We start from the raw sequence: 16,086 nt of genomic DNA on the forward strand, positions 1-16,086 counted from the left end.
TCTACTCCATTTTTGCGCCACAGAATCAGGGGCAAGCACTCGCATTTGCGCTTTGATCAGAATACAGCCCCTAATGTATAAAAACTAAAAACAGAACTTGTTTTCTAACAGTTACCGTTATTTACCAATTTATTTTCCTTTCACAAAAAACAGTGCAATTTTACTTACTCAAGACCTTGATACATTTTTTTAACCCACCTCCACTGGAGGCTTCATGAACAGAATAGGAGTGTGGTCTCCATTCTTTCACCATATGCTTGATTGCCAGGAATTTCCTTACCTCCATTCGCCAGCAGGTTCTCTTGTACTTTGTCCTTGGTGTCCTCCAGCACATCAGCCATATACTGAGACACCTTCTTCACTACACTGAAAAGAGAAACAGGACAGCTCAGTATGTTGAAAAGTGCTCAGTCCAACTCCATATCTATTCGCTCACCACTACTGATAACTCCCTGTATTAGGGCCAACTCGGGAAAGTAGGACTACACAATTATGGACAGGGGCTCATTAACAGCTAGCCAACCTGGGTAGAGGCTAAGATCGCCACGTAGTCTTCTTTGTTCAAGACTGAATAGATTCAATTCTTTTAGCCTGTCTGCATACGACATGCCTTTTAAACCCGGGATAATTCTGGTTGCTCTTCTTTGCACTCTTTCTAGAGCAGCAATATCCTTTTTGTAACGAGGTGACCAGAACTGAACACAATATTCTAGGTGAGGTCTTACTAATGCATTGTAAAGTTTTAACATTACTTCCATTGATTTAAATTCAACACTTCTCACAATATATCCGAGCATCTTGTTGGCCTTTTTTATAGCTTCCCCACATTGTCTAGATGAAGACATTTCTGAGTCAACATAAACTCCTAGGTCTTTTTCATAGTTCCCTTCTTCAATTTCAGTATCTCCCATATGATATTTATAATGCACGTTTTTATTGCCTGCATGCAATACTTCACACTTTTCTCTATTAAATTTCATTTGCCATGTGTCTGCCCAGTTCTGAATGCTGTCTAGATCATTTTGAATGACCTTTGCTGCTGCAACAGTGTTTGCCACTCCTCCTATTTTTGTGTCGTCTGCAAATTTAACAAGTAGAACCAGAATATAAATAATCAATATAGAATCTAAGTCATTAATGTAAATTAGGAAGAGCAGAGGACCTAATACTGATCCCTGTGGTACACCGCTGGTTACCTCGCTCCATTTTGAGGTTTCTACTCTAATCAGTACTTTCTGTTTTCTACATGTTAACCACTCCCTAATCCATGTGCATGCATTTCATTGAATCCCTACTGCGTTCAGTTTGAGAATTAACCTTTTATGCTGGACTTTGTCAAAAGCTTTCTGGAAATCTAAATAAACCATGTCGTATGCTTTGCAATTATCCATTGTCAATGTTGCATCCTCAAAAAAGTCAAGCAAGTTAGTTAGACACAATCTCCCTTTCCTAAAACCATGCGGACTGTCTCCCAGAATATTGTTACCATATAGGTAATTTTCCATTTTAGATCTTATTATAGCTTCCAGAAGGAAGCAAGTTTTCTTCCAGGACAACCTTGTACTTGGCTTGATTCATAAGTCCTTCACAAAGACAAATCTGCCCGATTCCAGCCTTGCTGAAGCACCCCCAGATGAGTCAAATTTTCAGCTTTGCCCAACACCTGGTCGTCTAATGGTTAGACGGAGACCTGGAGAGGCCTACAAGCCACAGTGCCTCGCACCCACTGTGAAATGTGGTGGAGGATCGGTGATGATCTGGGGGTGCTTCAGCAAGGCTGGAATCGGGCAGATTTGGCATGAATCAAGCCAAGTACAAGGTTGTCCTGGAAGAAAACTTGCTTCCTTCTGCTCTGACAATGTTCCCCAACTCTGAGGATTGGTTTTTCCAGCAGGACAATACGCCATGCCACACAGCCAGGTCAATCAAGGTGTGGATGGAGGACCACCAGATCAAGACCCTGTCATGGCCAGCCCAATCTCCAGACCTGAACCCCATTGAAAACCTCTGGAATGTGATCAAGAGGAAGATGGATGGTCACAAGCCATCAAACAAAGCCAAGCTGCTTGAATTTTTGCGCCAGGAGTGGCATAAAGTCACCCAACATCAATGTGAAAGACTGGTGGAGAGCATGCCAAGACGCATGAAAGCTGTGCTTGAAAATCAGGGTTACTCCACCAAATATTGATTTCTGAACTCTTCCTAAGTTAAAACATTAGTATTGTGTTGTTTAAAAATGAATATGAACTTACTTTCTTTGCATTATTCGAGGTCTGACAACACTGCATCTTTTTTGTTATTTTGACCAGTTGTCCTTTTCTGCAAATAAATGCTCTAAATGACAATATTTTTATTTGGAATTTGGGAGAAATGTTGTCAGTAGTTTATAGAATAAAACAAAAATGTTCATTTTACCCAAACACATACCTATAAATAGTAAAACCAGAGAAACTGATAATTTTGCAGTGGTCTCTTAATTTTTTCCAGAGCTATATATATATATATATATATATATATATATATATTTTTTTTTATTTGTTTATTTAGCAGACGCCTTTATCCAAGTCGACTTACAGAGACTAAGGTGTGTGAACTATGCATCAGCTGCAGAGTCACTTACAAATACGTCTCACCCAAAAGACGGAGCACAAGGAGGTTAAGTGACTTGCTCAGGGTCACACAATGAGTCAGTGGCTGAGGTGGGATTTGAACCGCGGACCTCCTGGTTACAAGCCCTTTTCTTTAACCACTGGACCACACAGCCTCCAGCATTTTTAAAAGTTTTAAAAATGAGTGGCATGTAACAACATAGGATTGAAAAACTAAAGGATTGAATAATGGATGAATAAAGAAAAACAAATAATTAAGGCTGCTGTGCTCTTAACACTAGAAAAACCGGGTGGTTTTACACAGACGGGTACATTTTAAACAGCTTCGATATGAAAATGAAACACAAACTATCAGACAACTCAAGTTTTATTTATGAACATCATATCTAACATTTGCATAGCAGAAACATCATATTTAAATGAAAAAATAAACATAAAAGGCTTTATTTTCGAAATTACCGCATATAATGCATGACATAAAAAAATGAAAAATCATAATAAACATTTCAAAAGATGATATTTTGTAAACAGCTGTAAACTGGTTATATGTACATTCAAAATTGTAAAAACAAAGTCCTTATTTACATAAATAACATAAAAGGCTTTTTTCACATTAGCCTACTGCACAGCACGACTTCAAAAAATGAAAAACTATAATAAAATAAAACATTTCAAAAGAAAATATTGTGGAATCAGCTGTAAACTGGTTATATGTAGGTCTACATACACAATTACAAAATCAAAATAATTATTTATAAAAAAAAACAACAAAAAAGAAAATAACTCGGTTCCCATTGTGTAACGTGAATGCGCATTCAGGGAAACATACTTCAAAGCATCCCCCATATTCGCACAATCCACACAGATGTAACGCTTATCAACTTGTGTGCATTTACCACATACTGCTCTTTCACACTGGGCACAGATATTCAGAAGTTTTATTTTTACTGCATTTAGTTACCTGGCATTGTTTTCTGTTGGGTGTGTCACTTGATGGCTGCGCACTGTATCCAGGATGAGCTGCGTTTCCCTGCCGCTTTGCAGTTTTCTGATCAAAATGTTTCTACCAAAGCTCCATGGCTAGCATCACAAGAGATCTCTCCTACTGATATTTTCCCCGGTGCATTCATTGTACAAAACAAAGGAATTGATAGCTGCCATGTCCAGTACATTGTAAAATACAGCAACTGGACACTGGTGATTGCTTTCACCGAGTACTAAGTTTTGCGCAGATGGTGGAAACGCTCTTCTTTGTTTACTATTGCAACCAGGCTGTTTTTTTATTCCCCCCCCCCCCCCCCCGGACTGTAACATTCATCTCTTTTCCTAAGCACGGTTACGTCAGCCTAACACATTGTCACCCAGTCTCTGACCAGCTGGGCGAATTTCATCTTTGCACAGGTAGGGGTAGGGGTAGGGTCCGCTGCCAGCCAAAACTTGATCCCAAACTTGACAGGTTTGTTTGTCCAGCAACACTGTGCTTTTGTTGGAAACAGCTGCTTGTCCATGTAATGTTTTATGTTTAGCTTGAAACAGGCAATGCTGTTTACAAAGTCGCTCCAAATTCCTGATTACTGAAGGCAAATCTATCTGTAGTTGCTCTCAAATCAAAACGCAAAAATAAAATATTTCTCGAAAAATTCTTTTAATAGTAATATTATAAAACAGCAGATTATATATGCTCACATAGACAGCCAGACGGCAAGGAACTGATACGATTACAATAGAGACTTGGATAACACATATCTAGACGTCAAGAGCAATATTCTATTCAAATACATACTGCTGTAAACTTAGCAGAGGTACAGATAACAAACTGGCTTGTATACATATAAAAAATAGCATATTGTAGGTTATACTAACAATAAAAGCATGTATTGTAACAAGCTGTCAAAATGACTACTTTTGGCGGTCCTAGGTAGAAGTGCTCATAACTTTTATATTTTTGCGATTCTGACTCAAACACTGTCAATATATTTAATACATGTATTTAGGAAAAGTCAAAAACAGACAACCGCGGATCTTTAACACATGCAGAGTAATTTAAATTTTAAAAGTTAAAACCGTCAAAATGACTACCGTTCTAGTGTTAAACATCTCATTACAAAAATGCAAAAAACTAAGTTTTGAAAGATTTGAGCCATGTTTAAGTTACAGTATTTGAAAGTATATATTAATGCTGTTGCAATCAGTATTGTTTATAGTGATGTATAAAATAAATGTGGCATTCAACCTTTTTAAAATGAGTGGAATTTCATGGAATTAAATTATATTTCCTTTCATTCCAATTCAAATTCCAATTCTGTATCCTGAAGATTTTTTTAATTCAAATTCAAATTCTTGAATTGAATTGGAATTTACCAACAAAATTCCAATTCTATTCGGAATTGACCCCAACCCTGCTACATGCTCATACTGGACTTTACTTGTATAAGCAAATTGTTTTAAAATAAGTTAACTGCTCTTAGTCGAACCATCTCTTACATGTAATTATTTACTGTATTCTCTATTATTTGCTCTTATTTGAATTTGATCTTTTGCTGCTGATTTTATTGTGCTTTACAACTGCTCTTACCTGTAATGTGATATTCTGTAATGTGATACTTTACAATGTGATATTTTGTAATGTGATACTTTGTGCTGTGATATTTTGTAACAACTGTAAGTCACCCTGGATAAGGGCATCTGCTAAGAAATAAATAATAATAATAATTTGTTCTGATGTCATTGTAAATCAAAGTGGGCACCTACAGTAATATGCCAAACAGATCAAACAGGCTCCACAACTTCTACCCAAGAAAATATCTGGCTGATATAAATAGGACAATCTACTTCTTGTTACATGTGTTAACATAAAGGGCATTTCACATCCTACCAAAACTCTGAACAAGAGCAAATAAAAGACGTTGTGTATACATGATTTATAAGCATAAAACTATCCTTCTGTTAAAAATAGCTCTTAACTTTCAAATAACATATGGTCATCAGTCTAAATATTATGGAAGTTAAAAAAAACAAACTATTGATGTCAAAGTGTAAATTGCTAACTTTAGCCTGTGGATAAAATATCTCCACCACTATGTTAAATTCCTCACATCAAAATCCATTGGCTTGACAGAATACTGAGATCTAGGTTGCCTAAAAATGAAAAGGTACACAATGTTCCCCCGGGCCTTATAGGGAAATCTAGTCAATGTACGGTCTATTTTTTTTTTTTTTTTTTTTTTTTTTAAATGTGTTTTTTTAGAATATTGATTGATGTCTGAAAACTCAGACCAGCAAGACATGGAGCCAGTCTACCAGAACAACTCACTACAGACACAATGAGTAACTCAGAAATGTGCATTTCAGTGAAACAAAACATAAAAACAGCAAAAAAGCAGAGGGACACTTTAAACATTCAGAAGCATCTATTCTAAAGTTTTTTTTTAGTTCAATATATGGAATTATTTAAGCTGTTCACTCCTAATGTCCATTTATCACCACAGCATATGACTTGGTCATGTCATGTGCTATTGGAAATAACATTCTTAAAGTTTGTGTTAATAGTGGCAATATACAATATTAAACCACTTTTGCTTTTGTGGAAACAAGAGATTTCCAAGTGCCACTGTTAGTGTCCCAGACAAAACACTGTCTTAAAGGTTTCTTACATCTCAATGTCTTTAATTACTGCTTTTGACCTTAGACTGCAAAATGTAGGCAGCCATAAAATACGCTTCAATTAAATAATACTGTAGGCAGCCAGGACCTTGAACTGACTTGGCTGTATACAAACTAGTTATTTATTCTAGAAGACTGAAATAAGTAATACAGCTGCTTATTTTTACATATGATGGGTGAGATTATTTTTAATTCTTATGATCACGCTGTTGTTTTTGCATTTCAGGATTTGTATCTTTGTTCTGAAGTGACCCTGCTGCCACTGTACATGTTCTAGAGCAGTGGTCCTCAATGTAAATTGGGCACGGGTATAAATTGATCTTACTTGGCTGTTTGCGGGCACACTGACTATTGCACAGATTCTTATCTTAAACTGCCTTTCCCCGACATATACATCTATATACATCTATATACAGCTCTGGAAAAAATTAAGAGACCACTGCAAAATTATCAGTTTCTCTGGTTTTACTATTTATAGGTATGTGTTTGGGTAAAATGAACATTTTTGTTTTATTCTATAAATTACTGACAACATTTCTTCCAAATTCCAAATAAAAATATTGTCATTTAGAGCATTTATTTGCAGAAAATGACAACTGGTCAAAATAACATAAAAAGATGCAGTGTTGTCAGACCTTGAATAATGCAAAGAAAATAAGTTCATATTCATTTTTAAACAACACAATACTAATGTTTTAACTTAGGAAGAGTTCAGAAATCAATATTTGGTGGAATAACCCTGATTTTCAAGCACAGCTTTCATGCGTCTTGGCATGCTCTCCACCAGTCTTTCACATTGATGTTGGGTGACTTTATGCCACTCTTTGCACAAAAATTCAAGCAGCTCGGCTTTGTTTGATGGCTTGTGACCATCCATCTTCCTCTTGATCACATTCCAGAGGTTTTCAAAGGGGTTCAGGTCTGGAGATTGGGCTGGCCATGACAGGGTCTTGATCTGGTGGTCCTCCATCCACACCTTGATTGACCTGGCTGTGTGGCATGGAGCATTGTCCTGCTGGAAAAACCAATCCTCAGAGTTGGGGAACATTGTCAGAGCAAAAGGAAGCAAGTTTTCTTCCAGGACAACCTTGTTCTTGGCTTGATTCATGCGCCCTTCACAAAGACAAATCTGCCCGATTCCAGCCTTGCTGAAGCACCCCCAGATGAGTCAAATTTTCAGCTTTGCCCAACACCTGGTCGTCTAATGGTTAGACGGAGACCTGGAGAGGCCTACAAGCCACAGTGTCTCGCACCCACTGTGAAATGTGGTGGAGGACCGGTGATGATCTGCACTTACAGGAGTTTAAAACATCTCTGTCCTCCTTAAACATCTCGCCCGAGTTTAAGAGTGGGCTCAGAGCATATATATATATATATATATATATAAATAAAAAGAGTATGTGCAATTCTGACAACTGTAATTAAGAAGTGTACTCCTTCCCTGTTACTGTTAGCCAGAGCAATGTGCTATATAAGTAACTGCTAAGAAACAATAACATTAAGGGAATTAATAATGCAATTTAATACAGCTGACTTGACTGCAGTAGAAAACCTGCCATTCACCGCTAATGAAAAGGAATTGTTTTGAAAATATCTAAAATATATGACAATGTGCTGAAATACAAAAATTCTGTTTTCATTGCAGTCATCTGCTGTATAGATTAACCACTCTGCAGAATGCAGCAATAAATAAGTGAGTACTAACTAAGTTACTGTTTTAGTGTCACTTCAGTGTCATAAATTGTTGTATTTAAGTAGCTGAATATGGTAGCAAACAACTTGCATCTAAAGTGGCACCAAACAATTGGATTTGGCAACCAATTTTTTTGGCTTGAGAGCAATTGGCTCCTAAAGCAAAAAGTTTGCCTGGAGCCCTGATTCATCTTTCACTTGAACTTGTGTAAAGAATACAAATGTGAATAAACACTCTAGGTAATGATACTGGTTTGGCCATCTGTGAATGAATATCGCCATCTCAAATCCTCTCTTCCTTCCTTGATGAAATGGAGCAAACCAAATAGCAGTTTCATATCAAGCTGCAATTACTGCTTCAAACAGACTTACAAAGCAGCATACTGGTGGTTTTGTTCAGTTATGTTACAAGCCTCCGTTTTTGCAGCAAAGGTTACCTACCGATGCATTAACTTAACTAGCATTTGTTTTGACTTTGTAACTGCATGGCTGCACAAGGTATTTATTTATTATTATTATTATTATTATTATTTATTTTTATTATTATTATAAGAAGTAGCAGCCATAATGCTGAGGTATTAGAAATGAAAGATCATTCTATAGCCATTAAGGAAAATCCAGATCACTATCTGAAAAGAGGAGGACACAAAACATTTTAACAGAGAAGGCAACATATTTAGAATTCAAAGATAAAACTTTAAAAGGCAAAAACGGTAGTGAAAAAGTAAGTTCAGGAGGATCCACCATTTTTTTTTTTTTTTTGCATTGTTTTGTAAAAAGACACTATTTTAAAATAAGTCTTTAATTTCCAGTGGAAATAACCCCAGGAAGGCTTACGCAAAGAAAATATATTGCTGCACGGTCGACACTAAATATGAACCCTGCAGAGAGTATATAAAATAAATGCTCTTCAGACAGAGTAACAGTGGTATGCTGCGTTCTTACCTCTCCACAAAAGAGTCCAGCTTGGCCAGCTCATCCGATAGCCCCACCAAGACATCTAAAGTTCCCACCTATACAAATATAAAACAGAAGCAATGCTATATTGTATGAACTTACAATATATAAATGTCTCCTGGGATAAGAACTATACAATCCACGTTGGTATATTAGCAAAACCACTCTTCCAGCACAAAGTATAGTAACTTCACAGAAAGGCTACCCTAGAACAACTAATCAAATACAGGTCTACAGCAGTTTTGTTTATTTTCCTACTTCTATAAATATAAAAGTTTGTTCTTTTTTTATACCAAGTTGTCTGTATGTTCCATTTATTAATGCCGTAATGCAACCATTAATGTATTCCTATCAGCATTCTGTAATAAAAGAACGAATATTAAAAAGTTATGTTTTGCTGTAAGGCATAATATGTTCGTGTTCTTTCTATCTGGGCTCAGGCAGTAAAAGGTTAAGTCACCACTAAAAGTTACAGTAACAATACTGATGATACCAGTGTGATTTATTCATTCATTCTACCCCATTGATTAAGGTACACCTTTGTGGTTTGTTATGCATACTAAATTACTCAAAGACATCAGGAACTATGCGTCAGGCAGCCTGAACTTCTGTCTCATGTGACCTTTTCTGAGAAGCAATTAAATAAAAGCTTGCACTCTTCACCTTAAGATCAGGGATGTTAAATTTATTGTTGGTGGAAAGGTTGTTGTTCCTTGTGGAGGCCATCAGTTTGTCCCATGTCTGCTGGCAGGTCTTCTCTCCAGGGGCAGAAATCAACCAGAACTCAGTCATTGTTGCTGACCGATGAATATGTTTGTTTAAGAAGCAAAGGTATACTGCAAGAGAAAACAAGCCTCATTAGGGGGTGAGGGTATGCACGGTGTTCCAGTAACAATGTATAGTTTGTCAGTAAGAGGAATGAATACATCTATAATAAAAAGCAGATCAACCCCCATCCCTGTGCATTACTTCCTATCTTAGCTAAGGAGCTGAGGACAAGTCTGCAAACCTGAGCTATTCTGAATGGAAACTACCTGACCACAGCCTTAGGCAAACCTGGTCAGACTAAGCAATCAAATGAATATCTGACATTAGGGTGGGCAAATCAGGGGTCAGAGTTATGCTCCTATGGAGAGTTCTGCTGTGCTGCTCACAAACTTTGCAGTTTTCAACTCATCACATAATTAAATACTAATCCGTGAAGCTCAATGTTTCTGCATTTTTTAGAAGTATAAATACTCCGGTAAACATAAATAACAATCTCAATACTCATACTTTTACGTTTTTGTTTTATTACCCTTTTAAGCCCTAGTAATTTGGACATATAAAAAGGTGAAAATATCACATTTCCTTCCTTTACTCTGATATTTCAAAACCTAAACCAATCAGAGCAGAGGTAAGATTTACACTATTTGCTGTTCAAGGGGTCTATAATGCATCGTCATTTAAACCAAAAGCCAGCCATGCTTGGGTTTTTAGTTTTGTAGGCGGAAATATGATTCACACTTGGGAAATTGGCAAACACGTCATTTTATAGCACTGATGCAGGGCACGAAATAACCGACGGCATCGGCGGCAATTGCCGTAGTGCCCAAGCTGCTTGCCGCAATGCCTTCCGAATTTTAAACTTACAGCAAAAGCTGCCTGTATGCCTGCCCGTCATTGCCGCCGGTGTCCGTCAGCATCAGCACATCTGATCTATAACCCTTTCACAAACTTTCTCCGCATCAGCTGGCCCGTTCTGTCACAATTCAATTTAATTATGTCTAATCTCGTCATGCAAGAAAATGAGTCGTTATCTAATGTATTATTGTTGCCATTCTTTTTACTGCGCACCTCCCAGCACGAAAGCCACGAGAAAGACGTACTGTATCATTGGTTAGTGATGGGTAAACAGAGGGAGGGACGCCGTTAAACTGAGCTCAATATGACCAAGCTTTCAAAACTTTCAATCACACGTGTTCACTGGCAGCATCACTGATTTTTGCATGCCAATGTACAGGGCTGGAGTACACCAAGCAGGCATAACTGTTACGACAGCATAAGTGATGGCCGCAATTTTTTTGCAGAGTGCACCAAGCAGACATAAGACTTATTCAAGTCGTAACTTTAACTTTCCCTTCACTGACATCGCTTATCACTAAGGCTGTATCTAAGCCTAGTCTAATCTATGTGTTAGTTAGTGGTGTGTAGCTGAGTTTAGCAAAGTACCTGTTGTATTTTTTCATTATGAAAGTTTGTTATTTAAATTTGATTTTTATACCATTTTATTCTTACAATGGAAAAGTGACCTGTATTTATTTTTTGTAACAATTAGAGTGTGAATCATTGATTTGTGTTTACCTGAATTACAATTTCATCAGCATAATATGCTCTATTTCTTTTCTGTTTTATGAGTATGAAACCGCCTTGGTGCCCTTTGGTCGGATTTATGTTTTGCCTTGGTGCCCCTGAATGTTCACGTCCAAACGAAGGCAACATTGCCTTGCCCTTCATGACCTTAACTTCATGCCCTGCTGATGTAGCCGGAGGGTGGAGTGAGCCTCACATAGTGCTGCCTCGGACACCGGGGCTTTTTAACATAAATATATTGTAAAATGATTGCAAGACAGGGATAATACTATTTTCTTAATAGACGAATATATCACGTTTTAAACAAGACGTTAATAACTGTGTTTTGATATATGTAAACAAAACCCATGCCTTTAAAAGTGACACATATGCATATATCTGCAGTAAGGACTGGCATAACTGCTGTGCCCGTGCCATGCTGTTCTTGACAGTCTGCCCACAGCGAGAGGTGTGTTTTTGGGAGGCTTGCTTGTACACTTAAAACTTGTGATCTTTCAAGTTAAGACCACCATCTAGCATATATATATATATTATATATATATATATATATATATATATATATATATATAGATATAGATATAGATATAGATATATAAAATTGATAAAATGTTGATCTTTTTGTAAACATTATATATATAAACTATAAAAACTAATACCTACTGTAAAAATAGCAATGTTGTTTATGGAATAGCCTGAGAAAAATGTGATGAAATCAAATATGTTGGAGAGACTGGAACTACTTTATATAAAAGAATTCAGAACCACCTTTCATTAATTAGAAATAAAAAAATGAATGAACCAATAGTACAGCACTTCACCAGTCAGGGACATGACATAAATGATGTAAAGTTTGTAGTATTAGAACAGCTCAAATTAGACAATGCGACATATAGAAGAATAAGAAAGAATAAGAAAGTAAATGGATAAATAGACTGAACACGATTATGCCAGCGGGACTCAATAGAAAAGAATGAACTAATTAACTTCAATAAATATATGAATATATAATAATATAAGTTGTGCATGCTGATGCGCTGGGGAGGCCAAATCTAGACTGATCCTCAGAGCCAGCATTGCATGATATAAAAATATAAGTTTATATAAAGTAGTGTTAATTAGAATTAATACAGATTCAAAGATAGAAGTAAAAATGATGTCACAATATACAGAACACCATTACATCATGTAAGAATAAATCATGGATTTGAATGTAAACAATAACAAGTAGTTGTCATGCCGTCAAAAACCTATAAATACCTCCAATGTTTTGATTCAAACACAGGCTCCCTTGAGAAAGATATGTACAACATATCGAAACGTTGGGCAGCTGGCTCTTTGAGCTAATATATATATATAAAAAAAAAATATATATATATATATATTTATTTATAATTATGTAGGCTCAAAGTCAGTACAGGGCAAAACTCAAATCCAAGATGGCCAACAGGCAGTAGTAGCTGAATATGGTGTGTTAAAACACATTTTTACATGATTAACACACATTTTGGGAGAATTCTGAGTTCAGATATGTTTAAGTTAGTTAAAAATGAAATGTACAGTAATAATCTATTTGTTGAAATATAACATTTTGTTTGACCACCCTAATGAAATAGAGTGAATTAATAGATGCAAGTAATGCATTAAAGTAGAAGTCAGCCTTTTTATCAACAAAAAAACAGTAACCCCAGAGTTATAATGCAAGAGGAATGGTTTCTCTAATGGTTAATGGACCATTTTAAAATACTTTTTTTTTTTTTTTTTTTTTTAAACAGTTCAGATAACATACCAATCTCTCTTTCAATCAAAACACCACTGGCTTGCTTGCTTGCTACAGTAACCAATATAATATGTCATGTATAGCCTGACCAAGCAGTACCCAACCCTTTTGGCTTCCAAGTTTCCGTGGAACAGAACTGCCTTAAAACAGAGTGGCTGCAATCTGCTCTTCTCTTCATGAATGTAGGCCACCATTCACCCACGCATTTTTTTCTACACTCAGAAATAAAGATGATGAGTAAACCTGTGTATATGATATTACTTCAACAGATACCAGTGAAAGAAATATATTTCCCTTGCACAGAGCTGTTTGACACATTCCAGGTATTTACTAAAGAGCTCACTTAGCCAACTCGAATGGGTAACCCCATCAGGTGTGTATGGTTAAGCTCATAGTAAAATCTTGGGCCCGATTTTCCCTTTGTGCAAACTGTGGGCAAACTGCCCATCTAATTAATTTCCTATGGAGTGGGCAGTTTGCCCACAGGGGAAAATACAGCCCCTTGAATGGCTAAAACCGCACGGAAGGTCTGCAAGGGACACGAGATGGTGAGATTTAAAAATTCTTATTTTTCATATTTGCATTATCTTCCCTCTTCTCTCTTGAGCAATGTCAGCTCACCCCCTAACAGCTTCCCAACCACTTTTTTCACAGAAATCAAACACATGCAACGTACACATCTGGTTGGATTCCAAAACATATTGATGTCTATCACCGTTACTGAATAAGGCTTGTGACGTAACCCTCTTTGGTATAATGTATGTTTGAACATGTCACACTGAACTGAACTACTAAAAAAAGAAACTAGTACAATTATAATGACTTCCCATTGAAACATCCGACTTGCATCTTTCTTGTGATCGCAAATATACATTGTCATGTAAATAAAAATACATTGTTACATAAATGACAGTAATTTATCAAATTATCAAGACATTTTGAAATAAAAGTTTGTTTAAACATTTCCTCCTCAGACAGACCCTGATCCATTTAAATGGATTTTGGCTTTTTTATTAAAAATCATCCAGAGTACTTTTTTTGGTGCTGTAACCTTTAATAGAGGCAACACTCATTATCCAAGCACCAGAAAAACATCAGTGAAGGATTCATAATTCAAATCCCAGCATAAATTGAAATTGGTATGGGGCCTGAATATGATAAAGTATACCATGAGAGGTTAAAGTTGCAATATAACGATTGTATTAGGTCGAGTACTACCTTTTCCTCTTACCAGTCCACCAGTGTTCTCTCTGTTGAACAGAGTGCCTCTTTCAGAGTAAATATTTAACTCTCATTCACCAGTCCCATGTGTTAGAGTAGATCACAGCAGCATGGATTAAAAATTATATCTGACTTAAAAAAAAAAAAAATGTAGGAGACCGGACTAAATGGCTACTACTGCAGTTATCACTCCAGCCAGACACTTGTAAATAGTGGCTTAATTTGGTAGCCCGTAGGCTGAAAATAAGTTCTTAAGAAAATGTAGACTAAATAAGTAAGAGTTTTTTTTTTTTCTCAGACCACAGTGTTTTTTTAAGACTTTGCACATTATTCTCTATGGACTTCGTTCTGCACAGCTGACAACAGATTCTTCTTCAAATATTTTGTGTTTTCTATTTATATAAATGTATTAATTGGACCAGTGCCACTTGGTGGCTATATGTTGTAAATGGCTGGACCTGGTGAGTATTTTGGAAGTCACTTCCAAGGATAGGTTCATCAGGTGTTGCAGGAAGCACTGGTGTTGGTGGCTCAGGTGGGAGGCACACTTCCTTTTAGTTCAGAGCTTAACCTAGGGTTTGGACAAATTAGCTACTTTCCCCAAAATATTCATCAAGTATTCAATTCCCCAACCCGTGTAAAAGGGGACAGGGAATCCCTAAAAAAACAGATTTCAAATCATGTTCAAGCTAGACCTGAAAATCACACCCGTAAAATGCAGGCTATGGGTTTTAACAGAAAAGTCAACAGGGTGCTGTATCCAAACAGTGACCCTAAATGGATGATATAAAAGGTACTATAACAGTTTCACAACTAAATTAAAGACTTAGTTAAAACAAAGACAAGTCTGTGATCATGAACTATAGCTATGTATTTTTAATACAATGGTAATGTTTTTAGCTTTGTAATATATTATGCGTCGTAATGAAAACTATTAGTTTTAATATCTAAGACAACAATTTTAATATATTATAAGGGTTGGGTGGGTATTTATTAAGGGAATTAATTGTAGTTCTATTTATTATGTTGACAACAGTATTGGTATTTGGTAGCTGCTATATTTATAATTATAATATAGTATATGGGATTTTGGTTTACATGAACAAATCTATTAATCTTGTTGTACTTATTGTAATGTGCTGTTTGTATGTGTTGGTTGTACACTATATCTTTTTTTGGTTTCTCACGAGCCCAGGGACTTCCAATGTAAATTAGCTTATAGCTAAGTCTGGGTACAATACATCTTGTGAATTGTCATGAATGTTAAAAATTGTACATTTGTCCCTGTTAAATAAAACATTTTGGAAAAAAAAAAAAATGCAGTGCTGGGTATCAGTTGAGCTGAACACCCTCCCCACCACTTACATGCTTTAGCTTTCCTTGGAGCACAACCAAGTCTTAGCCAGATCAGACCCACCTTAGTATGGTTTAGTGCTGGGATAATTAATCGAGTTACTCCGGCACTCGTGATTATTTTAATATATTGACTTTTTGGCACTCAAGTACTCTGCACATTAATACATGCATTCCAATATGGCGGATGCACGTGGCAATGTATCTGCAGCGCTTGCACCACTGCTTTACTTCAACGCCTAGAAAGAAGCTCCCGACCGTGTTTCTGAACAGAGTCAAGCAAGGAAGAGTCTTGGGAAGGAATATTTATAAGTCGACATAATATAATCGATGCTGTTTTGGGCACATACATTATTTTTCATTTTGATGGCAACAGGAATTGCGTGTTTATTTTAGCATATCGCTGGGAATATAGTCTTCTAATTTAGAAACCTGAAAATAAAACTACACATTTCGCTCGTA

General features: G+C 36.4%; 1 protein-coding gene across 1 annotated transcript in view; it reads right to left on the minus strand.

Annotated features, from left to right (window-relative positions):
• LOC117399229 (V-type proton ATPase subunit C 1-A-like) overlaps positions 1-16,086 on the minus strand; it is a 37,407-nt gene that overhangs the window by 16,962 nt on the left and 4,359 nt on the right. Inside the window, exons 2-4 of the mRNA XM_033998279.3 lie at positions 9,585-9,757; positions 8,910-8,977; positions 281-366 (exon numbers count right to left, since the gene is read on the minus strand). Coding sequence (XP_033854170.1) covers positions 281-366; positions 8,910-8,977; positions 9,585-9,713 — 283 coding nt within the window. The 5' untranslated portion in view covers positions 9,714-9,757. The remainder of the gene's footprint in view (positions 1-280; positions 367-8,909; positions 8,978-9,584; positions 9,758-16,086) is intronic.

This window comes from Acipenser ruthenus, chromosome 4, assembly GCF_902713425.1.
Source record: "Acipenser ruthenus chromosome 4, fAciRut3.2 maternal haplotype, whole genome shotgun sequence".
Taxonomy (NCBI): domain Eukaryota; kingdom Metazoa; phylum Chordata; class Actinopteri; order Acipenseriformes; family Acipenseridae; genus Acipenser; species Acipenser ruthenus.